Source organism: Orbicella franksi, chromosome 15 (assembly GCF_964199315.1).
Source record: "Orbicella franksi chromosome 15, jaOrbFran1.1, whole genome shotgun sequence".
NCBI lineage: Eukaryota > Metazoa > Cnidaria > Anthozoa > Scleractinia > Merulinidae > Orbicella > Orbicella franksi.
The window spans coordinates 3,584,174-3,612,078 of record NC_138159.1 but is presented as its reverse complement, the minus strand read 5'-3'; the positions used below and the strand labels follow the sequence as shown (position 1 = coordinate 3,612,078).

Here is a 27,905-nt window from a genome sequence, read left to right as displayed (position 1 = left end):
CTCAGACTGATAGGCGTCAAGCTTACAAAACATAAATACTGTCAAAAATGAAAAAAAAAGAATCATTAGAACGTGAAGAAGGGAGAAAGCATATTCCGGGATGTTTATCTGAAGAAATTCCTCATGGAACGTCTTCCAGGATTCCACAAGATGTGGACAGGGTGGTCAGGCCTAGAATTATTTTAAATGCTAGCTACACTCCTGAATTACTCATGGGCAAAGCTATTGAATCGGGTCTCGGCTAATCATCTAAGTGTAGCACACAATACTAGCATCTTCCTTATGGGCACAGTTGTGTTTTCCCCATCCCGCATGAGGACAATCAAGCAAAGAGGACTCTGCTCCCGCACAGTCGACGTCATCAAGCCAGATAGGATCCAAACCTTCACCGTATGCTGCACAGCAAGGAGCCGATAAGGCACCGGAGAACCCGAGCTGACGGCACAGAACATTGGGATCACTTTCATCCCAGTTATCATCACAAACTGTGCCCCACTCTCCGTCGTGGTAAACTTCGACACGGCCATAGCTAGCTCCTCCGTTAACTAATCGCACTAAAGACGATCCATGAGAGCACTGCACACTGGCGTCTTCGCTATGAACGCAGTCACTGATTCCCCATCCGCGGTGGCTGCATTCAGAAAGTAATAATTCGCTTCCTGAGCATGCTACGTCATCCAACCAAATGGGCCCCGAACCCTGGCCATGAGATGCGCCTCTAAAAAATTGGGTAGCCTGTGAGAAGCCAAGTTGCTTGCACACTATGTTTGCATCGTTAATATCCCAACTATCGTCGCAAACTGTCCCCCATTGACCGTTGTGAAATATCTCCACCCTTCCAGTTAATGGTGTGCCACTATTCATGAGACGGATGGCGCCATCTGTTATTGCTATTAATCGAAACAAAGAAGCAAACTAAAATATAGTAGATAACTACGAAGCGTGGATTGTAAGTATAACCAACCGTAAACGTAAAGGTTGCCTACCCGGTATACCAGTAGGCGCTTAACTCCAGTTTTTGAAGCATGAAGCGATAACAGTAACAATAACTTTATTATTAGCTGAGCTCCTTCGCGCCGAAGGCGAGCAAGCGGAGCCCCATACCTTAGAAAATTTGGTAACTTACCGATCTAACAAATTTTGGTTGTCATGCGACTATCCGTAAGTTCGTCCGTACGCCAACACCTTGAATATTCTGGGCGAGCTACTACTACCACTTTACCAGTATTATATAGTTTAGTTAAGGTTACTTCCCACCTTCGAGGGCATAAAAAATCGGGGATTAATTACAGTACAATGCCTTTCCCAGTAAATCCTAGATCCATTTTCATTGACGCTAGGAGGTCCTGTTGTTCCATCGGTTTGCGGTTTCATAAGGCGAGCTAGTCTCCTGGCGTGGCACTAGTTGTTTACCAACAATTACGAGCATAAATGTCGCATTTGATTTTGGCAGGAATACATCCACTTCGAGCGAATTTATAGGGTATGCAGATTTGACGGATTTTCGTGAAATCATTCCAGGGATAATGACAAACGAAAATGTGTCGGGAAATTTGGATTTTTAGCATATTTTCCCGTGGCGCCCATTTACGTAACACGTCTAACATGTTTTTAGCTAATCCAACTTTAGATGCGGATATCTAGAATATCAGAATATCGAAAAAGCCCGACACACTTGTGTTGATTGATGCCTTGTGAATAAGACTGTGCAGCCATTTTGCTCGTATGGCGGCATCCGATAGCCTATAAATTCAATAGAAGAACCCTCAGTCGTTTCATGCCTTACCGAATCCTGACACTTCCTAAAAGAAAAACTCGCTTAAATTGTATTTTTATCGTAGACTACATTTGTCAAGCTTTCTTCTGATATATTCGCTGGGGTTTTATTGAAACTGGCGCGAGCACGAATTTTTTTCTCGAAGGACACCCGCGAAGGTAGGAAGTATTCTTAAAAGAGAGAATAACGAAGAGTATTTGGGTCCTTCCCTCTCCCCTTGGACGTTTATTAATTCCTTTCAGGGTTACCTCTTGAGTCTTGGCCAAGAACACAACAAAATGACTCTGGCCAGCTGGTGAACCCGGAACGCTCGAGTCCACTGCGTATACCAGCCATTTGGTCATCGAACATGCCATAATTAATAATGTAAATAAGGTCCTTATCAAAATAAAAGAACGGTCATCTAAGATATAGTGCTCTCAGGTACAGATGCATCCTACCTCTGTAACGTTACTCTGCAAGATGTCATGATTGGCATTATTTACGCAAATTACCCTTTACTGAACTATTTGATACTAGTCGCTAAATCATATATATAGGATTGCAGAAGAAATCTGACTCCTATTATAAACGCCTTTAAACTAAAGGCAAAAGTTAAGTATGAAACAGAAAAGTTTATAACATGAACAAATTTAATAAGAAGTGGGATTTGTGCATGGGCTCTGTATCTTAATTTGCAATCTGTTTATAAGTGTGCTTATACTATATTTTTAGAACTGTATTGACTGTAATGTAACTTTTGGGCAATATGCAGATAGGCATTAGACAAGTATTGAAATGAAGTGTAACTAAATGTAGTACTGTAAGTAGAGTAAGTAGTTGTTTTAGAATTGTAATTAATGTGTATGTATTGCAAATATAGTGTGGCATTAAATGAAAGAAATTTCTACCTCTGTAAGCTGCTGTAAATCCACGGGCTTGAACTGAACCATCAGACGTGAACCTGAGGTAAAGTTTGTTCGATGAGCTCGTGATGGGCGCGGGTAAAGACGTACCACTGAACTTGCCAATCAGTGAAGATGACGAGGAGTCGCCATCATACACATACAAGTAATCGACGTTAGGTTCAGTGTTGAAATTAAAGAAGGTAACTTCCACCTTTGTACTGGAAGCTAAATTCCACTGGCAGTCCATGTTATCAAGATATAAGTAGTCACTGCCAGAGTTGTAGTTGTAGTCGCTGTTTTCAGTTGAGAACAGGATTCCGCTTAATTCGGTTTGTTTCAGTGATAGGCCCGCACGGGAGCTTGTAACAGTCACTTGCGCTGCTGTCAAATGGCAATAAAGTATCACTGTTGTTAATTTAGCCCTAATTGCGAGAAACTATGAAACTGATGTCTCAGTCAAAGGCTTATATATACCTTGTCCTAAGCAATAAATGAAACCTAGCCGCATGCAAATGAACCAGGTCACACCAGAGTAGAAACTAACCGCAAGCAAGCCGACGTGAAAGTTTTATCGCAAGAAAGACAGAGTGAAAACTAAAAGAAATTAAGATGCAAGAATGATCAAACTGCCGACTGCCGTCCCTTAATTCTTTAATCCAGCTATTGTCTCAACTTTTATTTTGAGTTAATTAAAAAAAATTAAAAGGAAGGTATTCTCAGATGTTTCATTACTCCTGCATCCGGGCACTTGTAATAAAAGTTCTGTTTTATTAAATAAAACAATGTTCATTTGAGTCTGATAACATTTAACAAATGAAAAAAAAATAGTAGCAAGTTAGGATGGTTTTACCGATGATGGTTCAAAAATTAAGAGACGAAATTTTCAGCTAAGAGAGCAAGGTACCCCAGCTGAACCAAGCTGGCCACATTTGAAAATAAATAAAGTACTTACTTTGACATTTCACTCCGCCGTATCCAGGTTTGCAGACACAAACATATCCATTCACCTGGTCAACGCACGTCCCTCCGTTAACACAGGGATTACTGGAACATTCGTTGATGTCTGCATGAATATAGAATGACATAACATATAAACATCGTTCAAAAACTGGAATCCCAGCAGAACCAAGCCGGCCAGCTGAACATACATTTCAAAATAGATAAAGTACTTACTACTTTGACAGTTCACTCCAGCGTATCCAGGTTTGCAGTTACAGGCATATGCATTCACCTGGTCAACACACGTCCCTCCGTTTAAACAGGGATTACTGGAACATTCGTTGATATCTGCATAAAACAGAATGCATAATTTAATATGTAGATTTAGCTAAGCCTGAAAGCGGAGCTTCTGGCTCTATAAAACCTAGCTTGAGCCTGCAATCCAATCCAAAATCAATATCTGGACAGCGGTCACCTTAAAAAAAAGTAAGGATCAACTTCAAAAAAACACACGACCTCGATGACCTCTAAGTCTGAGTCCGCGACATGGTCACGTGATACTGGTCAGCGGATACCTTGCTTAGTCAGGTGTCAATTGACCATAATAAGGATGTCCAACATCAAAGATACACGCTGTAAACCAAGGCTGCATGCTTCTGTCGACCTATTAACTGGAGTAAGGCAGCCATGTTGCGTGATATCGTCGTCGTCGTGCATAGCGTCCGAAAGCAATACCGCTAGCGAAGATGACCATGAGGAAATCAGATCATGGGTTCCTATGAGTATGGTGCTCCGCTTGGTGACTCTTCGGGCCACTGGAGCTGCGCTAAAAAGTAACCATCGCTCAAAAACTGGAAGACCAGCTGTACCAAGGCGGTATACTGAACATACATTTGGAAATAGATAAAGTACTTACCAGTTTGACAGTTCACTCCGGCGTATCCAGGTTTGCAGTTACAAACATATCCATTCACCTGGTCAACGCACGTCCCTCCGTTAACACAGGGATTACTGGAACATTCGTTGATGTCTGCATGAATATAGAATGACATAACATATAAACATCGTTCAAAAACTGGAATCCCGGCAGAACCAAGCCGGCCAGCTGAACATACATTTCAAAATAGATAAAGTACTTACTACTTTGACAGTTCACTCCAGCATATCCAGGTTTGCAGTTACAGGCATATGCATTCACCTGGTCAACACACGTCCCTCCGTTTAAACAGGGATTACTGGAACATTCGTTGATATCTGCATAAAACAGAATGCATAATTTAATATGTAGATTTAGCTAAGCCTGAAAGCAGAGCTTCTGGCTCTATAAAACCTAGCTTGAGCCTGCGATTCAATCCAAAATCAATATCTGGACAGCGGTCACCTTAAAAAAAGCAGCGATCAACTTCAAAAAGACACACGACCTCGATGACCTCTAAGTCTGAGTCCGCGACATGGTCACGTGATACTGGTCAGCGGATACCTTGCTTAGTCAGGTGTCAATTGACCATAATAAGGATATCCAACATCAAAGATACACGCTGTAAACCAAGGCTGCATGCTTCTGTCGACCTATTAACTGGAGTAAGGCAGCCATGTTGCGTGATATCGTCGTCATCGTGCATAGCGTCCGAAAGCAATACCGCTAGCGAAGATGACCATGAGGAAATCAGATCATGGGTTCCTATGAGTATGGTGCTCCGCTTGGTGACTCTTCGGGCCACTGGAGCTGCGCTAAAAAGTAACCATCGCTCAAAAACTGGAAGACCAGCTGTACCAAGGCGGTATACTGAACATACATTTGGAAATAGATAAAGTACTTACCAGTTTGACAGTTCACTCCGGCGTATCCAGGTTTGCAGTTACAAACATATCCATTCACCTGGTCAACGCACGTCCCTCCGTTAACACAGGGATTACTGGAACATTCGTTGATGTCTGCATGAATATAGAATGACATAACATATAAACATCGTTCAAAAACTGGAATCCCGGCAGAACTAAGCCGGCCAGCTGAACATACATTTCAAAATAGATAAAGTACTTACTACTTTGACAGTTCACTCCAGCGTATCCAGGTTTGCAGTTACAAGCATATGCATTCACCTGGTCAACACACGTCCCTCCGTTTAAACAGGGATTACTCAAGCATTCATTGATATCTGAATAGCAACAGTTAACAATTATTCCTTGCAGTGGAAGTGGCTAATGGTGGATATTACTGAGCCGCGAAGCGGTGAGAGAAATATCCACCACTTAAAGTAACTTGAGAGGTATCCCCTTTGGATAGAAAGGCTATAAGGGGATTATCTCTCTTACTCTTCATGCTCTCTCGCTAAAGTAGAACAGTTTTTGCAAAACATTAGCACTTACCACGCGCCCAATATTCGACAAAAAACGGGTAAACAAGATACAAAAAAGCAGATAACATTGCTAACATTATCGTAAGTCGCGGGTTTCAGCCTGTCCCGCTTGCGAGGAAAATAATACTGATCATTCCGCAATATTTTACAAAGTTGCGCCACAGCAATAATTAATCCAAGGTAGTGGTGTTTCTGGGGTTCCTCGGGATATAAGAAGTAAATATTCAGTTTCATCCATATCTCTTACCTGTTTCACAGTGTCTTCCTGTGTAGCCAGGAACACAATCACATTGGTATTCATTTTCACTATAATTGGGAACGCACTTTGCACCGTTTTGACAAGGTAAGCTTGAGCATGGTGCCTGTAAAAAAAAAAAAAAACAAAGCAAAAACAAAAAGTGAGGATGTGTACACAAACTTCCAGCAACGCGTCAGGTATACTTTATGGTATTTTTATGGAATTTGAGGGAGAAAAAAGCATTACACGTTAATCAATTGTCAATAATAATTCAATATCCTAAAGGAGCTATGTCACGTTTTTCACCGAGAAAAGTTTAGCCTAAATTCTTCAAGCTCGTCGTTTGTAATCCGTGTCTATCTTCTCGATCATAATCCATCCTTGTTCCTTTGTTGTTTTTCGTTGTCTCTTTTAGCGTTTTTTATCTTTGTAGACTACTCTTTTCAGGTTTCCTTCAGTTTAAAGGTAATTTTGTACGCGTCCAAAATAACTCAAATTATCCGGATTGTGTCCCTTTAAGAAGTGGTTCTTTCAAAATTGCTTAATATTTCTGGGATGTCCTCTATCTAAATTTAAATTATTTCAATGGAAATTTCAAGACATGGTTTAATTCACATCCTGGTCTTTGTTGTGTTTTAAACGTTACTGCTAAGTGACCACCTTATACAGGAAGCCTAAAAAGCTACATGTTCAAATTTAAACTGGTTGGACACTGAGCTTTTCTAACTTGAAGTTGCTTTGCCTTATTTCATTTCACGTTGAAACTCAGTGTCAAAACTGAAGAGATCATATTTAGCAGGTTACAAAATAAGCTGCCAGCGGTTTAAATTTGCATAACTAACCAAGTTACGAGGCGTGACTATGCACAGAAGTTAACCAGAGACAAATGTAAGGGAAATATGCTATTTTCGATGCTAGAAATGAGAAACTGAGTCATTAGACCATCGGGTAGAGCATACTCGGAACAATATTAGCACATAACACCTTGTAATACAGTTTTAGCAGAGTTAAAGGTGGCTAACAACAGTATAATTCCTGCATATTTTCCACTCTGGAAGGCCAAAACTATGGTGCGTACTTTTTCAACAAATGCTCAGTCATCGGTGAATTTTTTTTTTTTTTTTTTTTCATGGTCATTTATGGTATCGACTACAAAAAATCGTAGTAATGATCCATCGAAGGCGAAGCGCTGAAAATGCTGGAAACCTTGTCAGGCACATAAACGTCTTAAAACTTCTTCTGTTCAATTATAACGTTTTTGCAATCAGCAATTTTTTTACAAATAAATTCTTGCTCTTCTAGCTTTTTTCCATGATTCTAAGAAAATGTTTCAACATTCCATCTAAATTTTGTCCACATTAATTTATGTATTTATTTATCTACATAGACAGGTCTTGTCGTCACCACTGCTAGCTTCAGTAGAAAAACCATGGAAAAAAGGCTGATTCTCTGTTATTCCTAAATCTTCAATACGTCAGAACGTTGACTTTTTCACACTTCTTTCTATCTTTTTAAGTAACAGTGGCTTTCAATAAAGTCACTTAAATCTTACAAATTTCGTGAAGTCTCCTATTATTATGCAATTTTCAAAGTTCCGTGTTTTACATCTTCCGCGGTTGTATCTAATACGCAATTTAATATCTGAGTACCTGTTAGATCGCGTTAATTAAGGAGTGTAAACTATTGCATAGCTTGCCTGTCTTTAAATCTGTGTAATCTTCCAAACGCAGGTTAAAACACAGGCTAACAGCAGTCGCTTTTCTTTTTGCTTAATCCGTCGAGCTCTTGGCCGACCTAAGGAAATAACTAGGGTTGCTCGTGGCCTGCAGACTCAAATGGGTCTAAATGGGTATCGGTGATACGTGATACGAATAAATTATTGAACTAGCGTGGAATCTGTATTAGGCAATATTGGTTGAGTCCATTGCTTGCAAGTCTGTGGATAAAGTTACAAGAAAACAATTTGATCGCCATTGCCCAATACCGACCAAAAGAGGTGTTTCAAAAGAGTATTTAATATAATGGATCTTTAACAACTGTAAAACTCGCTGATTAATTATAGCATCCCTATCAGAATTCATTCTCTGTAAACGCGCATGCTCAGGCTAAAATAAGCATTCATTTACATTTTTCAAGTGGCTTTCATGAAATTAAATCCGAATTGTCCACCGAATATGAAGTGAAAAAATATTTTTTCTTCTGTGTAATTTTTGTAAAGCAATTCGCTGAGACTAATTCTTAAGCGGTCCATCTTAGCGGTCCGTATTGCAAACTATTCGGACCGCTCAAGGAACTAGTTTAGCGTGCAAAAAAATGGTGGCTGTGTCCGAAGAGATATTAAATTTACTTACTTGCCACTTTTTCTTCGAATTTAGTCCATTTATAGCTATCAAAATAAGCTCGTACCTCTCAAATATATAGGTGGTGTATATGTTTGTAGGAATTTCAAAGTTAGTTTTAGTCATTTTTTTTCTGTTAAATACCTTGATGCTGTAATAATGGTATTCCTGTGAGCTGACCAGCTGGGCTGGGTTTGCTGAGTACTTGTCTTCGTCTAACAACTCACATCGGTATTTTCCGTCTGAACGAGGAGACGAGGCCACATTAAACGAAGAGCATGGCGGAGTGTTAACACAGTTCAGAGCGCAGTCTCTGTAACTGCTCACTACACACGATGAACCAACTGATACTTGAAGACGATGGAACTTCTCCACTGAAAAATGGCCGTACGAGACGCGATTTCCACGCACATGAACGCCTCTCTTTAAACCACGACTCCCATCAAGCTGATGATCGTTCTGTTTTGCGCTTGCAGAAGATAGTAGAAAGAGAGCGAAACACAACCCACATTGTAACATTTTTGTAAGCCTCTCTTTTATCTTCGTGATGTCAAAAGTGAGTGGAATTTTCTTTACGTTTCCTCTTAAGTGTTTTTAAGAGACCACCCGTTGACCATTCGTTTCATTGGCCCTGAAAAGCCCCATTGGGGGAGTGGTCAGTTAAGATATGTAATATAATTTGATAACTATATCTGACCTATTCGCATTTCACATTGTTTGCTGCTTTTCCAGTTTTTCAGTTGAATTTTAAACTAAAGCGGGCCAATGAGGATCTCTCTTCTACACGAGCTAATGGTGTATTGGTTCTTGGGCGATAACGTATAGTTCTTCGGTGTCTCTTCAAGCCAATGGGGAGACGTAAGCGAGGGGAGAAAAGGCCTAAGATTTTCGCCACAATCAATCGTTAGTATTATATGACTGAAAAAATTACTTCATTAGGATTGGCTGAAAGCAGGCAAATTGTCGTTAATTTTTAATTTGCACCGTAATTAAGCCTTTCCAAAATATCCGGATATTTGGGGGGATATTAAGAACTTTTCGAGATATGTAGAAAATATTAAGATATTTAGAATTCAGGGATATTTTAGAAATATTCATGATTTTTTTTTTTTTTTTTTAAATTTTTTTTTCTGGCTTAGCCTTGCGTTCTATTTTCCTCGCTGTATTCTTGAAACAATACTCAGCTCTATGCCAGAAACAATTCAGCTCAGCGATTTCCAACTCGAAAAATGTAATTCATATCATTGAAAGTGCTAAGGTGGCAATTTTCCCAAATGGGGGACGCTGGAAACGTCTGAGTGCATGAATGTTCTTCCCCAAGTCCTACCAGTGCAAGAAAATTCTGCAAATTTTGGCCAAAGCGATTCGAAATCGGTGCTTTTTATGAAAAAAATAATACATATTTAGAGGGTTTTTCGAGATATTTAGAAACTTGTTTAGTGATATTTAGAAGATTGTTTTAGAATTCCCAGAAAGATATTTAGGCGAGCTTACGTGATATTTGCGAAAAGACCTGACTGCAATGCAAATTAACGTGCGTGTGTTCATAATTTTCCCAGTCATAATAAATAAGTAATCGTATACGAGTCATAGTTGCATTACTCGTAATTATTAAAATTTTTCAAATTTCACTGTCCTTAAATAAGGCTTACGCAATTTTGAGAGAATTTTCAAATATCGCTCGTAGTGCAAATAATAAACTACGCTTGCCATTGTTATACCAATACCCATACCAAGTCTGTCTAATAGACAATGAGGTAACACTGTAAACTTCCGTTTGTTTACTTGGTAACTAAGGACTCCACTGAAAATGGATCGTACTTAGCTATTTAAAGTAATAAACATTTAGGTTAAATGGAACCTGTCGCCTTTTAATTTACCGATTTGTGTCTTTGCAGGTCTCTTTGTAATATATATCCCACCTGTCTACCTTTCTTTCTCTTGTTGCCCACTTAGATCTTTCTGTGTCCCCAGATCGCATTTCTGTCTTGCCCAGAAACTTCTGCTCACAACCTGCGGGAATGCTTGCATGTGTTTTAGATGCAATGATGACTTTTAATATGATTAAAACGTCCTATGCAGCTAATGTCCTGGATCAGTTTTACTGCACTAGAACACACTCTTTCTTGAAAGAGCCTGGAACGTTAAGGTGTGATCAACGCTAGTTTTAACATCAAATGTAAAACACACATCGTGCCGAGAATTACTAAAGAAAATTTTTTGACAACATTTTGAAGAAAAAAAGACAGCTGTATGAGTTCTGGAGAAATATAAGACTTAAGTCTATAAAGTCTAATATCGAAAGGCTTTTAGCGTTGTACTTGATGATAAATGATGAATGATGAATGATGAATGATAAATGACCATAGACAGCGAGTTCGTCTTATTGCATGGATCATTATAGGACATCTTATTAAGTTGTATGCGCTGGTCACGTAGCCATTGACTCATGCAGTGAAATGCCAGAAATGATGACTAAGAATATCTTAAGAACGTTTCAGCCCCCACATGGCCCAAAAAAAAAAACACGAAACATCAGACTCCATGCGAAAATTAAACATTTTCACAAGGAAAAAAATCTTGCAAATTTAAGGCAAAGTACATATGAGAACATTTTTTTTTTACAAATAGTTGCGCAACAATGTTGCATTGCAAGTTCTCAAACTCATAAATGCGTCAAGCTAAAACAAAGAAAATCGCAATCGTGAAGGAGATTGGACACCCTGCCTTAATTAGCATAGATTTCGACGATTTTACTTGTTCGTTTACTCCTTGGTATTTGTTTCGATTTAGAAGACATATCAAACACTCGAGACAGTGTTTCATTGGCTATCTAAACACCCCGATATTCGTCAAAAATACTCCGCTGCGTCGCATTTTCAACTGTCTTCTCGGTGTTTGGATATCCCGATGAAACAATGTCTCCCGTGTTTGATATGTTACTTGAAAGCGTTATCGCGGGTATTACCACTCATGTTACCAAAATGTTGCACAAGGTTCAGAACTCACGTCCACTTCGCGCAGCATGTCGTCGCAGACTGTAACATGGGTGGCAATATTCATAACAACGCTTTTCAACTCACTATGAAGCCTTGTTGCGCAACTTTTATTCTGATTATCAAAAATCAGATTTGTACGCAATGTCTTCATAACGGAATGAAATGTGACGCACGATTAAGTGTCAAAGGAGCTACGTCACGGCTTCACGTCTTGAAAAGTTTAGCCTAAATTTTTCAAGTTCCTCGTTTGTAATCCCTGTTGTCTACTTATCGTCTCCATCCCCAACTATCCTTGTTCTCTTATAGTTTGTTATTATCTCTCCGGTGTTTTTCTATCTTAGTTAACTCCTACTTTCAGGTTTCCTTTGGTTTAAAGGTAATTATGTACATGGCCAAAGTAAGTCAAATGCCATGACTTAGCTCAACGTGACCGTGTTGGAACAAATGATTGTTATAAAAAAAATCTGATTTCAAGTCTTCTAAATTCTTTTCCCTTAGCAAATCATTTAATTCCCACTTTTTTTGATCCCCTGAGAGATCTCTTAGTATCACAAAAGCAACATATTTTATTTTATCGGCCAATACTACTTACTAAGTAAGTTATGGTTCGGTTCTATCCGGAATATGATGAAATTAGGCCCTAAAAATCCAGCAAGAATTCTTGAACTTCGGTTAACACCTTATCTACTGAATAGAGGAAAAAATAATGCCTGTTTTGTATTTTTAAAATTACACGGGATTGCACTGAAGACGGCTGTTGCCGGGTCATTGGAAACATGTTATGCAAATTTAAAATTGTGTGTTTTTATCTCAAAGTTATTTCTTGTCTACTACTAGTTCGCATATGTTATGTATTAAACCTCTCGAGGTTTAAACACAATCTAATTAGCCCACTTAGTTTTAAATGGATTTTATTGGAAGATAACGCGAATTCCAAAAGAATAATGTTATAACTTAACAAACGGAAACCCGTTGTTGTTGATTATAGCAAATTGCAGTTTGTATTCAAAGCCATACCTGAGGCTTTAAAAAAAAAATTTTAGTTAACTTCAGTGTCTAAACTTGATTATAGCGGAGCTCGGGCGGTCCGTACCGCCAAGGGGAGTACCACACCCATATAGGAAAAAAAGGAAACCCATAAATTGACTTTTTCATGCATGGTTATCATGGCTAGCGGTATTGTTCGTGGGAGTGTATGCACAACGATGACGACGATGGCGGCGGCGGCGGAGTTGCCCAAGATGACGGCCATACTCCAGCTAATAGCTTGACAGAGACATGCAGCCTTGGTTTATAGCGTCCTTTTTTTGACATTGGACATCCCTGTTATGGTCAATTTACACCTGTCAAAACAAGGTATCCGCTGACCAGTTTCAGGTGACCATATCGCAGGCTCGAGTTTATAGCTCATCGAGGCCTCGTGCTTTTTTAAAGTTGACCGCTGACCAAGTGCTAGTTTTCGGTTGGATAGCAGCTTATGTCAGGTGAACTTGTTGTACAAAAATGTTTTTCACTGTTTTTGTTTTGTGTAGTTTGAGATTATTTTAACTCAAAATAGAGAGCTAAACAATATACAGAAAATCTTAACGCAAATTTACAAAATTCAGATCAAAATTCTCGCTTATCCTGGGTTAGCTTGATCGGGCTTTGAACAACCCGGCCCACGAGCTCCGCTCTTAGGCTTGGTTAAATATATATATTAAGTACATGCACAAATGACAAATGTTCATTTCTATTTTTGCGTTGTTTACCGACCGATGTTAATTGTTCAATTATAAAAGGTTCATATTTTGACTTAATTGAAATCCAACATAAAACAGGTCTCCAACTACGGAAGCTCTCAAAATGCATTAGTAGAAATTAATTTCAGGGATATTGTTTTCATCCTTTTATAGGCAAATATGTAATCACAAAAGAAAGAGAAATTTAATATGAACCTTGCCCATGATCGGTACATTCAACTATTCGTTTGCAGACGTTTAGCGAGAAGTCTGAGATAGTTTTCCTCTGGTAAGGCAGCCGAAAGTCGTATCATACGAGAGAGTTCAGTATCATCGTTATCATCATCAGTTCTTTAAACGCCAAGTAGCGCATAGGACATTATCAAACTTTCTCCATTCCTGTCAGTCCTTTACAAGCCCTGCAGCTTGCTCCCAGTTAAGGTTTACACCCTGAGGTTAATCCTCTGCAGTCCTCCTCCTGGTGGATTTGGGACGGCCTCTCTTCCTTTTATCATAGCAAAAAGGTAGCCATGTGCAATGACACAACGGCCTGTGTCTGCTACTCTAACAGATCCAACTTCGAAAATGACGAGAAAATCCACAGTTTTTCTTCTTACATCGTGATAAGTTGGTCAGCTTCCATTGCTATGGCTATTTTATCGCCAGTAGCAGTGGTCGGAAATGCTCTGGTTTTGGCGGCAATTTGGAGGAATCCGTCTCTCCGAACACCATCTTACATTCTGCTCGCAGGCTTGGCTTTTACTGACTTCGGCACAGGACTCATATCTCAGCCATTTTACGCTGCGATGGAGTTAATGAACCTATCAGGTTCGCCTGTTAACCCAACAGTAGTAGCAATCGCCAGCGGGTCTGCAACGTACTTTATTCCCATGACGACTTCCATCATTACATTAATGTCCATCGAACGTTGGCTGCATATGACCCGACGTTCTCTGCTTACAGTGCCTCGCGTCTACTCTACACTGGCAGTACTTTATCTCATCATACTACCGTCTCCAATATGTCGCGTACTGTCCGTTTTCAATAACGAACCTGGAACAGAGATCGCTTCCATGTCATTCCTATTGGCTTGCGTTATTGTTACCTCAACAGCTTACGTTAAAGTTTTTCGAATAATCCGAAATCATCAGCAGCAGATTCAACTCAACTGTTTATCTCGACCCTCTGCTCAACCAACGATCAACGTTGCTAAGTACAGAAAATCTGTGCACACCGTCCTATATATCTTAGCGATTTTTTATGTTAGTTACTCCCCCATTTTTATAATCTTTGCGGTGTCGGTAGCTTTGGGAAGTGAGTACAAGTCTCTGACGTCGTCATTACTTGATCTATCTTTAATGATTGTATTTTTGTCTTCTTCACTTAATCCATTTCTTTACTTGTGGAGAATGAACGATATCCGAAATGAAATTAAAAGATTAGTTAAAATAATACTCTGCAAAGACAACTAGATCTTTTATGCGAATATGTATTTAATATTCAAAGTCATAAGTCATAAATGAGTACATATATTCGTAGAGAAGCATTCAAAATGTAAGAAAGCATGTATAATAAATTTATCAGGTAAACTACACACTTAATTTACATGTACAAAGCTGCTGTATGAATGTAGTATAAGTCCCTAATTCCTTAAGGTTTTTTGTTATCCGATCTGTGTTTTCTATACCGAATTTTCGGTGGCTTCTGCCCACCTTCATCAGAGTTGCAATGTTAAGGTTCGTCTCCAATAATCCAATGAAGTAATGAGTTTTTGATAATGGAACTGAATATTACAACTGACTTGGTTCGTATAAATACAAATTGAAAACTTTAATGTGGATATGTTGACGATAATTTTAAAAATGAAGAGAAACGAGTTATTTTTTTTCTGGCATAATTAAAGTAGTACATAGCCTTTCAATTTTAAACTATATGAAAGTCTGAAAAGCAGGCATATGGAGATTTACAATCTCTCTTTCCGCAAACATCTTGATTATAAGTACATACACAAATGACAAATTTTCCTTTATATTCTTACTTTGTTGACTGACTAGTGCTAATTGTTCAATTACTCAAGGTTCATATTTCGACCTTATTGAATTGAAATTCAATACAATACTGGGCTACAATGACAGATGCTTTTAAAATTAATTTTGGTTATATTGTTTTCATCCTTTTATAGACAAATATGTAATCACAGATAAGAAAATAAATTCAATATAAACCTTGCTTATGAGCGGTACATGCCGCTATTAGTTTGAATCAAAGGAGACCTATGGTCAAACTCGTGGATTAAGTAATCTAGAGATGAAACATGTTGACGAACTTGTAATTATTGGTGTATTTTTAAGGACTGTTAAAACAAGCGGGGTTCGTACCACGCAAGGTCGCACTTATCTCAGAAAGCGTAGGCTGTTTTTGTTGGATTTCGTTGCCCGTTGCAAAATTGCAGCTGAACATGGAGTGGTAAAGGCTAAGGGTTCTTGGGTCACACAAGACACTCCTGCCAAAAAAATTAATAGACTACTCCCCCCCCCCGCCCGCCACCCCCCCCCCCAACATACATACACCCAGATCTTGATGTTGATGTATGTCTGCCTGCTGGGAAAATTTGCATGTATTCAAGTTGTACGAGCTTACAGACCTTCTTCAGTGCATTTCACTCAAGGCTATAGGTAAGGTTTCTTATGAGACAGCACTTCTTTCCAATGTGGAACTGCTTGTCTCTATATATATTGCACGTAAAATACATTAGAATAAGTAGCCTCTTTTGCAAGCATTTTCAGTGTTGATCCAAAACATCTGTCCACCCATAAACATGTGCTCCTACGAGCTCACATAGTGTTTCTTTCCCTTTGTTATCTTTTCAATCGGGAAGCAAAAGTGTAAACACAAGACAGGGTAAAAATCATTTAAGCTTATCAAAATCAAGTGTCTGGGATTTTTTTTCCAAGTTTATGTGCATTTCACATTCCACTCAGAGTTCAGATCAATATACTAAAATAAACAAGACAAGTATAGAGAACACAACTTTAATCTAAACTTAACTCGATGTCGGTTGAACGTGGTCTACTCAACATGAAAAACGTAAGTACTATAAGCTGCAAAGCTCTGAACGAAGGTCCAGCTTGATTGAACATTGGATCTCACAGGAGATCTAAGCAGCCAAACTTGAAAAGTAAAACGATAATAAGTCAAACACTACTGCAAGGCTGACACAAGGTCTATTCAAAACAATATTTCGGCTGGCCTCAGGTTTAGATGTTACTAATTATAAAAATGAAATTACAATATTATATAATGGTGTCGGTGTTTGTCCTGGTTTCGTTCGTTGAGAAGTGTTCGTTTCGCTCATATAAGTTCATTAAGGTCCTCGAGTAAGACACATTCTCATCAAAGCTTACCACATTAGTAGGTCACTTTCCAGCAAACAAGTGCTCATCTCCTGGTCATTTTGAACGCCTGGACGAGTCAAATGCTCATGAAATTCAGCGCTCAAGTTGGCCGTAGTACTAATTCGAACATTCGAAGTCAACTCCACTTCAATTTAGCGAAATACCTAACATTAATGGTCGTGTAAAAGCTACAAAATCATCAATTCGGGCTGGCACGATGCATCCTTTGAGTAGTAACCGCGCAAACACGATAGCGAGGCTCGCGCTGACTGCACGGTTACTATTCCAATATGGCGTCGGGCTCGGGCGCTCTCGTTCGGGCCGACTAATTACGAACAGTGTCTACACCTGAGTGAGTGAGTGAGTGAGTGAGTGACACATTTGCATATCGGAGTCCCCGCAAGAAACACGTTTCTACGCTTCGCGTATCCACGAGTTTAAAAACGTTTAACAAGAAGTTTAGGGATAGTTTTCTTCTGGTAAAATTTTAATTTTAATTTTAATTTTAAATTTTAAATTTATGAAAACCGTGTCAAATTTGGGGCAAAACTTTCGCGCCTGCCTGCCGGCGATAGCCGGCAGGGAGGCCTTTGCGGTGCTTGAAAAGCCAGGGGGGCTTCCGTCAAGGAGGGTGGGGGAAGATAGCCCTGGGACCTGGCTACGCGCTGATACCAAGCGGGGCTACCAGGAGCTAACCCCAGGGGGGTGGGGTGGGTCACAGAGAGAGGCACATTCCTCAGTTAAAACTGCTCATTTTCTTTGCAGGACAGCATTGGCCAGTGATGTCCTGCAGTCTTAGGGGCTGGCAGCCAGCCAGCCAGACACAAGCAAGGTGGGTGAGTAGGCTGTGTGTTGACAGAGTGCCTGTGGTTGATCGAGTGAAAAAGCCTGTGTATTTTCTTGGAAAAGTGTCAGGGTGGTTGTGTTGAACTTAGCACGGTTTTCATAAATCCAGACATATATATAAAAAGCAATTTATTATTTTCCAATTCCTTATTTTTGCTTTGCTACGAGCCAAAATTGAATTTTGACCGAACTGAGGTTGCCGACCGTGATCAGAAAGGTAAAATTCACCGATTTTGTGAAGCGTGCTACGTCGCCTAAAATGTAGCTCAAGGAACTTCGTTTTCATACGAATTTTAAGGTACATTCATTACTTTGACTGACGAAATATGGAAACTTTTCGAAAAATTCTAAGCTTACCAGCGAGGCTGGAAGACACCCTACTCCGAGACCTTTGATCACCTACTAAAATTTAGCCAAATTTGACGGGAAAAATCTCAAAAGTTGGGTCTAAATGAAGCCTAAAAAGCGCATCACAGTAAATTTCATACCTAATAAACCGTTCTATAAGTTCAAACCGGTGGGCATCTCCTTGGATTGCACGCGAGAACAGATTAAAATCTGCCACAGTCAGTGTGTTTACATAGCTATCGCTCGTGTCAAAGTCATTTGCATAACCCTAGCACTCGGTGAAAATACGTCTTCTTCCGTTCAGGTTCGTTTCTTGACCTTCTGAGTAGTGGCAAATAGCTTCCTTTAATACTTTTGTACACTCTAGATCCAGTTTTGAGGTGAAGGTTGCGTTAAAGTTGATCAATTCTCAAGACTTGCAAGACTCCAAAAGTAAATAATGGCGCGGCCGGTCTGCAGAAATTAACCGTAGCCGTCGCCCTGACCCTTCAATAAATTCTGCCGCAGAGGTAGCACTACGAGAAGAAGAAAATCGTATGTTTTCATTTACCGTTTAATGGCAACTGAATCCTGTGCTACTGCCAAGACTACTGTGAGCTTGAGGGCTATATGCCCGAATTTGAAAAACAACATTAACGAACACTTGCCGGTTGCCTCGCTGGGAAATGAACCTGAATGAACACGACACGCGTGAATGGAACTATGTTTTGCGATGAATGATGGGCTTTACTTCTGTTTTATGCTTGATGCTTGTCTTTTAGTATCTTGTACAGCGCATAAAATAAACTTCGGGATCCGTTTATCGGGCCGTTTATACAACGAAAGCTGCACCAGCTTCGTCAAAATGCCACACAAGTTGTAACGTGAAAGGAAGTACCCGGGAGGGGGGTACTTCCTTATATGGGCTATATAGGTATCTGTATGTGAGGCCCCAAAGAGTAGGGTTTTTCAGCCGTTTGGGTTATAAATAGGGTATCGATTTTGGCCATTTTGGTTATAAATTGGGTATGGTTTTAGCACTCTAGTCTTGAATTGGGTATGTTTCTTAGCAGAAGCTACTATTTCATCATTATCAATAAGACCTTCAGCAAAAGCCCTTCATAACGTATGTTCAGGGCAATTAAACTGTGTCAGCCGCAACGGTCATGAATAGGCTATCGAATTTTTAGTCAGGTCATCAATAGGGTAGCAAAAAACGCAGATATTGGTCATAAAGAGGGTAAGGGTTTCGGGAAGTGGGCCGCACACCCCCACTCAACTTTTCTGGAAGTACCCCCCTGGGCCAATTACCAGGGGCCGAGGGCAAACCCCTACCCCGCGCGCGCCGATCATTAGATTTGGCAAGATTTTCTCATTTCAATATTTATAATGAAAAAGCCACCCATTAATTTTTTGGACTAGTGCAATCTTTTCAGTATGACCGAACGACGACAATCATTGCACCTTTAGAATTTTTATCTACCTTTCCTCGGAAAATATAAGGAGTTGCGTTCTATTTTCCTCGCTGTATTCTTGAAACAATACTCAGTTCTATGCCAGAAACAATTCAGCTCAGCGATTTCCGACTCGAAAAATGTAATCCATATCACTGAAAGTGCTAAGGTGGCAATTTTCCCAAATGGGGGACGCTGGAAACATCTGAGTGCATGAATCTTCTTCCCCAAGTCCTACTAGTGCAAGAAAATTCTGCAAATTTTGGCCAAAGCGATTCGAAATCGGTGCTTTTATGAAAAAAATAATACATATTTAGAGGGTTTTTCGAGATATTTAGAAACTTGTTTAGTGATATTTAGAAGATTGTTTTAGAATTCCCAGAAAGATATTTAGGCGAGCTTACGTGATATTTGCGAAAACACCAGACTGCAATGCAAATTAACGTGCTTGTGTTCATAATTTTCCCAGTCATAATAAATAAGTAATCGTATACGAGTCATAGTTGCATTACTCGTAATTATTAAAATTTTCCAAATTTCACTGTCATTAAATAAGGCTTACGCAATTTTGAGAGAATTTTCCAATATCGCTCGTAGTGCAAATAATAAACTACGCTTGCCATTGTTATACCAATACCCATACCAAGTCTGTCTAATAGGCAATGAGGTAACACTGTAAACTTCCGTTTGTTTACTTGGTAACTAAGGACTCCACTGAAAATGGATCGTACTTAGCTGTTTAAAGTAATAAACATTTAGGTTAAATGGAACCTGTCGCCTTTTAATTTACGGATTTGTGTCTTTGCAGGTCTCTTTGTAATATAAATCCCACCTGTCTACCTTTCTTTCTCTTCTCGCCCACTTAGATCTTTCTGTGTCCCCAGATCGCATTTCTGTCTCGCCCAGAAACTTCTGCTCACAACCTGCGGGAATGCCTGCAAGTGTTTTAGATGCAATGATGACTTTTAATATGATTAAAACGTCCTATGCAGCTAATATCCTGGATCAGTTTTACTGCACTTAGAACACAATTTTTTGTTGAAAGAGCTTGGAACGTTAAGGTGCGATCAACCCAAGTTTTAACGTCAAATGAAAAACACACATCGTGCCGAGAATTACTAAAGAAAATTTTTTGACAACTTTTGAAGAAAAAAAGACAGCTGTATGAGTTCTGGAGAAATATAAGACTTAAGTCTATAAAGTCTAATATCGAAATGCTTTTAGCGTTGTACTCGATGATAAATGATGAATGATGAATGATAAATGACCATAGACAGCGAGCTCGTCTTATTGCATGGATCATTATAGGACATCTTATTAAGTTGTATGCGCTGGTCACGTAGCCATTGACTCATGCGGTGAAATGCCAGAAATGATGACTAAGAATATCTTAAGAACGTTTCAGCCCCCACATGGCCTAAAAAAAAATGAAACATCAGGCTCCATGCGAAAATTACACACTGAGTTTTACAAGGAAAAAAATCTTGCAAATTTAAGGCAAAGTAGATATAAGAACCTTTTTTTTGCAAATAGTTGCGCAACAATGTTGCATTGCAAGTTCTCAAACTCATAAATGCGTCAAGTTGAAACAAAGAAAATTGCAATCGTGAAGGAGATTAGATACCCGTTTTTAATTAGCATAGATTTTGACAATTTTACTCGTTCGTTTGGCTAAAAACCTCGAAATTCGTCACAAATACTCCGCTGCGCGTCGCATTTTCAACTGAGTTCTCGTAGCTCAGTGAATAGAGCGCCCGCCCAGTGTTCGGGAGGTCATGGGTTCGATTCCTGTCGGGGACTCAGAATTTTTCTTTGTCCCACGCTCGTGTCATGTTGATTAATTCACCTTCACATTTCATTACCGAGCTTAAAATTCACCATCTTTATTAACTTATCACTACTCACGATGAATTCGATAGCGTTGATCCTAGCAGTATGCAGGAGACCTATCATATATGAACTCAGTTAAATGACCTTGCTCTCCATGAGTTCTCATAGCTCAGTGGATAGAGCGCCCGCCCGGCGTTCGGGAGGTCATGGGTTCGATTCCTGTCGGGGACTCAGAATTTTTCTTTGTCCCACGCTCGTGTCATGTTGATTAATTCACCTTCACATGTCTTCTCGGTGTTTGGATATCCCGATGAAACACTGTCTCTCGTGTTTGATATATTACTTGAAAGCGTCACTGCGGGTGCATTACCACTCATGTTACCAAAATGTTGCACAAGGTTCGGAACTCACGTCCATTTCGCGCAACGTGTCGTCACAGACTGTAACATGGGTGGCAATGTTCATAACAACGTTTTTCAACTCACAATGAAGCCTTGTTGCGCAACTTTTATTCTGATCATCGAAAATCAGATTTGTAAGCAATGTCTTCATGACGGAATGAAATGTGACGCACGATTAAGTGTTAAAGGAGCTACGTCATGGCTTCACGTCTTGAAAAGTTTAGCCTAAATTTTACAAGTTCCTCGTTTGTAATCCCTGTTGTCTACTTATCGTCTCCATCTTCAACTATCCTTGTTCCTATATCGTTTATTATTATCTCTCCGGTGTTTTTCTATCTTAGTTATCTCCTATTTGCAGGTTTCCTTTGGTTTAAGGGTAATTATGTACATGGCCAAAATAACTCAAATGCCATGACTTAGCTCAACGTGACTGTGTTGGGACAAATGATTGTTATAAAAAAAAAATCTGATTTCAAGTCTTCTAAATTCTTTTCCCTTAGCAAATCATTTAATTCCCACTCTTTTTGGATCCACTGAGAGATCTCTTAGTATCAAATACGCAACATATTTTATTTTATCGGCCAATACTACTTACTAAGTAAGTTATGGTTCGGTTCTATCCGGGATATGATGACATCAGGCCCTAAAAATCCAGCAAGAATTGTTGAAATTCGGTTAACACCTTATTTATTGAGTAGAGGAAAAAATAATGCCTGTTTTTAAAAAAAAAAAAAAATTACACGGGATTGCACTGAAGACGGCTGTTGGTCATCCGAAACATGTTATGCAAATTTAAAACTGTGCGTTTTTATCTCAAAGTTACTTCTTGTCTACTACTAGTTCGCATATGTTATGTATTAAACCTATCGAGGTTTAAACACAATCTAATTAGCCCACTTAGTTTTAAGATTGGAAGATAAAGCGAACTCCAAAAGAATAATGTTGTAACTTAACAAACGGAAATCCGTTGTTGTTGATTATAGCAAATTGCAGTTTGTATTCAAAGCCATATTTTACCATCAATCTCCTTAAAAATTCAATTTACTGTAACGAAATTATTTCGGGCTAGAAGGTGGATAAAATTAAATAATCAAACCAAACAGAACTGTAATGCAGATAAAACAACATTCACTGAAGGATTACCTGAGGCCTTTAAAAAACAATTCAGTTAACTTCAGTATCTAAACTTGATTATAGCGGAGCTTGGGCGGCCCATACCGCCAAGGGAAGCACCATACTCATATAGGAAAAAAAGGAAACCCATGAATTGATTTTTTCATGCATGGTTATCATGGCTAGCGGTACTCCTCGTGGGAGTGTACGCACAACGATGACGACGATGGCGGCGGCGGCGGAGTTGCTCAAGATGACGGCCATACTCCAGCTAATAGCTTGACAGAGACATGCAGCCTTGGTTTATAGCGTCCACTTTTGACATTGGACATCCCTGTTATGGTCAATTTACACCTGTCAAAACAAGGTATCCGCTGACCAGTTTCAGGTGACCATATCGCAGGCTCGAGTTTATAGCTCATCGAGGCCTCGTGCTTTTTTAAAGTTGACCGCTGACCAAGTGCTAGTTTTCGGTTGGATAGCAGCTTATGTCAGGTGAACTTGTCGTACAAAAATGTTTTTCACTGTTTTTGTTTTGTGTAGTTTGAGATTATTTAAACTCAAAATAGAGAGCTAAACAATATACAGAAAATCTTAACGCAAAGTTACAAAACTCAAACCAAAATTCTCGCTTATCCTGGGTTAGCTTGATCGGGCTTTGACCAACCCGGCCCAGGAGTTCCGCTTATAGGCTTGGTAAAATATATATATTAAGTACATGCACAAATGACAAATTTTCATTTCTATTTTTGCGTTGTTTACTGACCGATGTTAATCAAGCTTTCAAAATGCATTCGTAGAAATTAATTTCCGGGTTATTATTTTCATCCTTTTATAGGCAAATATGCAATCACAAAAGAAAGAGAAATGTAATGTAAACCTTGGCCATGACCGTTACATTCAACTATATGTTTGCAAACGTTTAACAAGAAGTCTGAGTTTTCCTCTGGTAAGGCAGCCGAAAGTCGTATCATAGGAGAGAATTCAGTATCATCGTTATCATCATCAGTTCTTAAAAACGCCAAGTAGCGCATAGGGCGTTATCAAACTTTCGCCATTCCTGTCAGTCCTTTACAAGGCCTGCAGCTTGCTCCCAGTTAAGGTTTAGACCCTGAGGTTAAGCCTCTGCAGTCCTCCTCCAGGTGGATTTGGGACGGGCTCTCTTCCTTTTATCCTAGCAAAAAGGCAGCCATGTGCAATAACACAACGGCCTGTGTCTGTTACTCTAACAGATCCAGCTTCGAAATTGACGAGAAAATCCACAGTTTTTCTCCCTACATCGTAATGCATTGGTTAGCTTCCATTGCTGTGGCTATTTTATCACCAGTAGCAGTGGTCGGAAATGCTCTGGTTTTGGCGGCAATTTGGAGGAATCCGTCTCTCAGAACACCATCTTACATTCTACTCGCGGGCTTGGCTTTTACTGACTTCAGCACAGGACTCATATCTCAGCCATTTTACGCTGCAATGGAGTTAATGAACCTATCACGTTCGCTTGTTAACCCAACAGTAGTAGCAATCGCCAGCGGGTCTGCAACGTACTTTATTCCCATGACCACTTCTATCATCACATTAATGTCCATCGAACGGTGGCTGCATATGACCCGACGTTCTCTGCTTACAGTGCCTCGCGTCTACTCTACATTGGCATTACTTCATCTCATTATGTTGCCGTTTCCAATATGTCGCGTACTGCCCATTCTCCATAACAATCCCGTAATTTACATCGCTTCCATGTCATGCCTATTAGCTTGCCTTATTGTTACCTCAACAGCTTACGCCAAAGTTTTCCGAATAATCCGAAGTCATCAGCAGCAGATTCAACGCAACTGTTTATCTCGACCATCTGCTCAACCAACGATCAACGTTGCTAAGTATAGAAAATCTGTACACACGGTCCTCTATATCTTAGCGATTTTTTATGTTAGCTACACCCCCATTGGTATAATCTTTGCGGTGTCGGTAGCTTTGGGAAGTGAGTACAAGTCTCTGACGTCGTCATTACTTGATCTATCTTTAATGTTTGTATTTTTGTCTTCTTCACTTAATCCATTTCTTTACTTGTGGAGAATGAACGATATCCGAAATGAAATTAAAAGATTAGTTAAAATAATACTCTGCAAAGACAACTAGATCTTTTATGCGAATATGTATTTAATATTCAAAGTCATAAGTATAAATGAGTACATATATTTCGTAGAGAAGCATTCAAAATGTAAGAGAGCATGTATAATAAATTTCTCAGGTAAACTACACACTTAATTTACATGTACAAAGCTGCTGTATGAATGTAGTGTTAAATCCCTAATAATTCGTTAAGGTTTTTTTGTTATCCGATCTGTTTTTTCTATACCGAACTTTCGATTGCTTCTGTCCACCTTCATCAGAGTTGCAATGTTAAGGTTCGTTTCCAATAATCCAGTGAAGTAATTAGTGTTTGATAATGGCACTGAATATTACGACTGGGCATGACTAGGTTCGTATAAGTACAAATTGAAAACTTTAATTTGGATATGTTGAAGAAAAATGAAGAGAAACGAGTTTTTTTATTTTCTGGCATAATTAAAGTAGTACATAACCTTTCAATTTTAAACTATGAAATTCTGAACAGCAGGCATATGGATATTTACAATCTCTCTTTCCGCAATCGTCTTGATTATAATTACATACAGAAATGACAAATTTTCCTTTATATTCTTACGTTGTTTACTGACTAGAGTTAATTGTTCAATTATTCAAGGTTCATATTTCGACCTTATTGAATTGAAATTCAACAAAATACTGAGCTACAACGACAGATGCTTTTAAAATTAATTTTAGTGTTATTGTTTTCATCCTTTTATAGGTAAATATGTAATCACAGAAAAGAAGATAAATTCAAAATAAACCTTGCCTATGAACGGTACATACCACTATTAGTTTGAAAACGGTTAACAAGAAGTTTGTGATAGTTTTCTTCTGGTAAACTAACCCAAATTCATATCATGGGAGAAAGTTCGCCATCATCATCACTCCTTTCGCAAAGAGGAAGATAGGGCATCACCCAGTTTCTTCAGTCTTGTCTGTCCTTTGATCCAAGTTAAGGTTTAGACCCTGAGGTTCTGCCTCTGCAGTCCTCCACCAGGTGAATTTGACACAGCCTCTCTCTCTTTTACCCCAGGAGTAAGAAAGCCATGTGTAATAACACAACGGCCTCCGCATGTTATTCTAATGTATCCAACTTCGAAAATGATGAGAAGAACCACAGCTTTTCTTCTTACATCATGATAACTTGGTCAGCTTCCATTGCTGTCGCTATTTTATCGCCAGTAGCAGTGGTCGGAAATGCTCTGGTTTTGGTGGCAATTTGGAGGAATCCGTCTCTCAGAACACCATCTTACATTCTGCTCGCGGGCTTGGCTTTTACTGACTTCAGCACAGGACTCATATCTCAGCCATTTTACGCTGTGATGGAGTTAATAAACCTATCACGTTCGCTTGTTAACCCAACAGTAGTAGCAATCGCCAGCGGGTCTGCAACGTACTTTATTCCCATGACCACTTCTATCATCACATTAATGTCCATCGAACGGTGGCTGCATATGACCCGACGTTCTCTGCTTATAGTGCCTCGCGTCTACTCTACATTGGCATTACTTCATCTCATTATGTTGCCGTTTCCAATATGTCGCGTACTGCCCATTCTCCATAACAATCCCGTAATTTACATCGCTTCCATGTCATGCCTATTAGCTTGCCTTATTGTTACCTCAACAGCTTACGCCAAAGTTTTCCGAATAATCCGAAGTCATCAGCAGCAGATTCAACGCAACTGTTTATCTCGACCATCTGCTCAACCAACGATCAACGTTGCTAAGTATAGAAAATCTGTACACACGGTCCTCTATATCTTAGCGATTTTTTATGTTAGCTACACCCCCATTGGTATAATCATTGTGCTCTCGCTAACATTGGGAAGTGAATACGATTCTCTGACAGCGTCATTACTTCATTTATCTGTAGTGTTTGTATTTTTATCGTCTTCGCTTAATCCATTTCTATACTTGTGGAGAATGAACGATATTCGAAATGAAATTACAAGATTAGTTAAAATAATATTTCGTTTAGACAACTAGATCCTTTATGTGAACATGTATTTCATATTAAAAATTGTACTCACAAATGAGTACATATTTCCTAGAGTAGCATTTAAAATGCGAGAAAGCATGAATAACAAATCTAACAAATCTAACCTCAAAATTGTTTAAAATAATACTCAGCAAAGACATCTAGAACCTTTACTTGAATATGTATCTAATATTGAAAGTTGTACCTCACAAATGAGTACATACTTCCTAGAGAAGCATTTGAAATCTAAGAAAGCATGAATAATAAATCTATTAGGTAAATTACACACGTAAATTACAAGTACAGCGCTACTGTATGAATGTACACGTAGTGTAGGTCCCTAATAATTCGTTAAGGTTTTTTGCTATCCGATCTGTTTTTCTTTAACAAATTTTCGGTTGCTTCTGTCCAATGACCTTCATCAGAGGTGCAATGTTAAGATTAATCTCTAATAATCCAATGAAGTAATGAGGTTTTGACACTGGAAATGAATATTACAACTGACTTAGTTAGTATAAATACAAATTGAAAAATTAATGTGGATATGTTGGAGAAAATGTTAAAAAAGAAACAAAGCGGGCATGATTAAAGTAATTCATAATTTTACTTTATATTTCCATTTCAAACCATATGAAAGTCTGAACAGCGGGCATATGTGTACTTACGATCACCTCATTGAAATAAAATACAATAAGGGAAAGGAGGAGACTTTTCAATGAAATCATTTATTTAAATCATTTATTCCTAAACAAACCCAGTCATCTTGAGTGACTACAGAGCCTGTGGGTGCAAAACTTTAACTAAATTGAAAAGAACGCAAGCTAACAAACCTATTGTGGGATGATTCTTGTTGAGAGATTCCTTTTTCAATTGTATTTCCTGTATTATATGTTTGAGTTAAAGTTACCTTTCCATTTTAGCATTTTGTATCTGATTTCGTTTTTCTAAGCCTTTTTTCCGTGTCCTTTAAACCTTAGCTTTCCTCACTTAAATTGGCTTTGTGACACTGCAACATGTCAGTGAAGAAACTGCTTGAACTTTAATTATATTGGCTCCCTTGTCCATTTTGACAGTGACGGTTTTATATTAACAGGAAATCTTTTGAAGAAATGAACTACACATTGTCATATTACGTTTGCACTAATGATGTTCTACCGGAATTTTCAATGGCT

General features: G+C 39.0%; 2 protein-coding genes across 2 annotated transcripts; one reads left to right on the top strand and one right to left on the bottom strand.

The window, feature by feature from the left end:
- Nucleotides 1-43: 43 nt before the first annotated feature.
- On the bottom strand, nucleotides 44-9,066 carry LOC145470589 (uncharacterized). The gene is made up of 10 exons (XM_081454398.1): nucleotides 8,685-9,066; nucleotides 6,211-6,325; nucleotides 5,649-5,762; nucleotides 5,425-5,538; nucleotides 4,744-4,857; nucleotides 4,520-4,633; nucleotides 3,838-3,951; nucleotides 3,617-3,727; nucleotides 2,668-3,045; nucleotides 44-890 (listed from the first exon to the last, which is right to left on the bottom strand). Exons 1-10 carry the CDS (start codon nucleotides 9,057-9,059, stop codon nucleotides 250-252), a joined length of 2,190 nt encoding a protein of 729 aa, XP_081310524.1. The 5' UTR covers nucleotides 9,060-9,066; the 3' UTR covers nucleotides 44-249.
- A 16,733-nt stretch (nucleotides 9,067-25,799) lies between these two features.
- Nucleotides 25,800-26,852, top strand: LOC145470520 (uncharacterized). Its single transcript, XM_081454325.1, has one exon. It carries the CDS (start codon nucleotides 25,800-25,802, stop codon nucleotides 26,739-26,741), a length of 942 nt encoding a protein of 313 aa, XP_081310451.1. The 3' UTR covers nucleotides 26,742-26,852.
- The last annotated feature ends 1,053 nt before the right edge of the window (nucleotides 26,853-27,905 follow it).

Coding starts and splice junctions, on each gene's coding strand:
- LOC145470520 (XM_081454325.1), top strand. CDS start 25,800: ATGTGTAATAACACAACGGCCTCCGCATGTTATTCTAATGTATCCAAC.
- LOC145470589 (XM_081454398.1), bottom strand. CDS start 9,059: ATGTTACAATGTGGGTTGTGTTTCGCTCTCTTTCTACTATCTTCTGCA. Junction 5,763..6,210: donor AGGAAGACACTGTGAAACAG/GTAAGAGATATG, acceptor GTTGCTATTCAG/ATATCAATGAATGCTTGAGT. Junction 5,539..5,648: donor TGGAGTGAACTGTCAAAGTA/GTAAGTACTTTA, acceptor ATATTCATGCAG/ACATCAACGAATGTTCCAGT.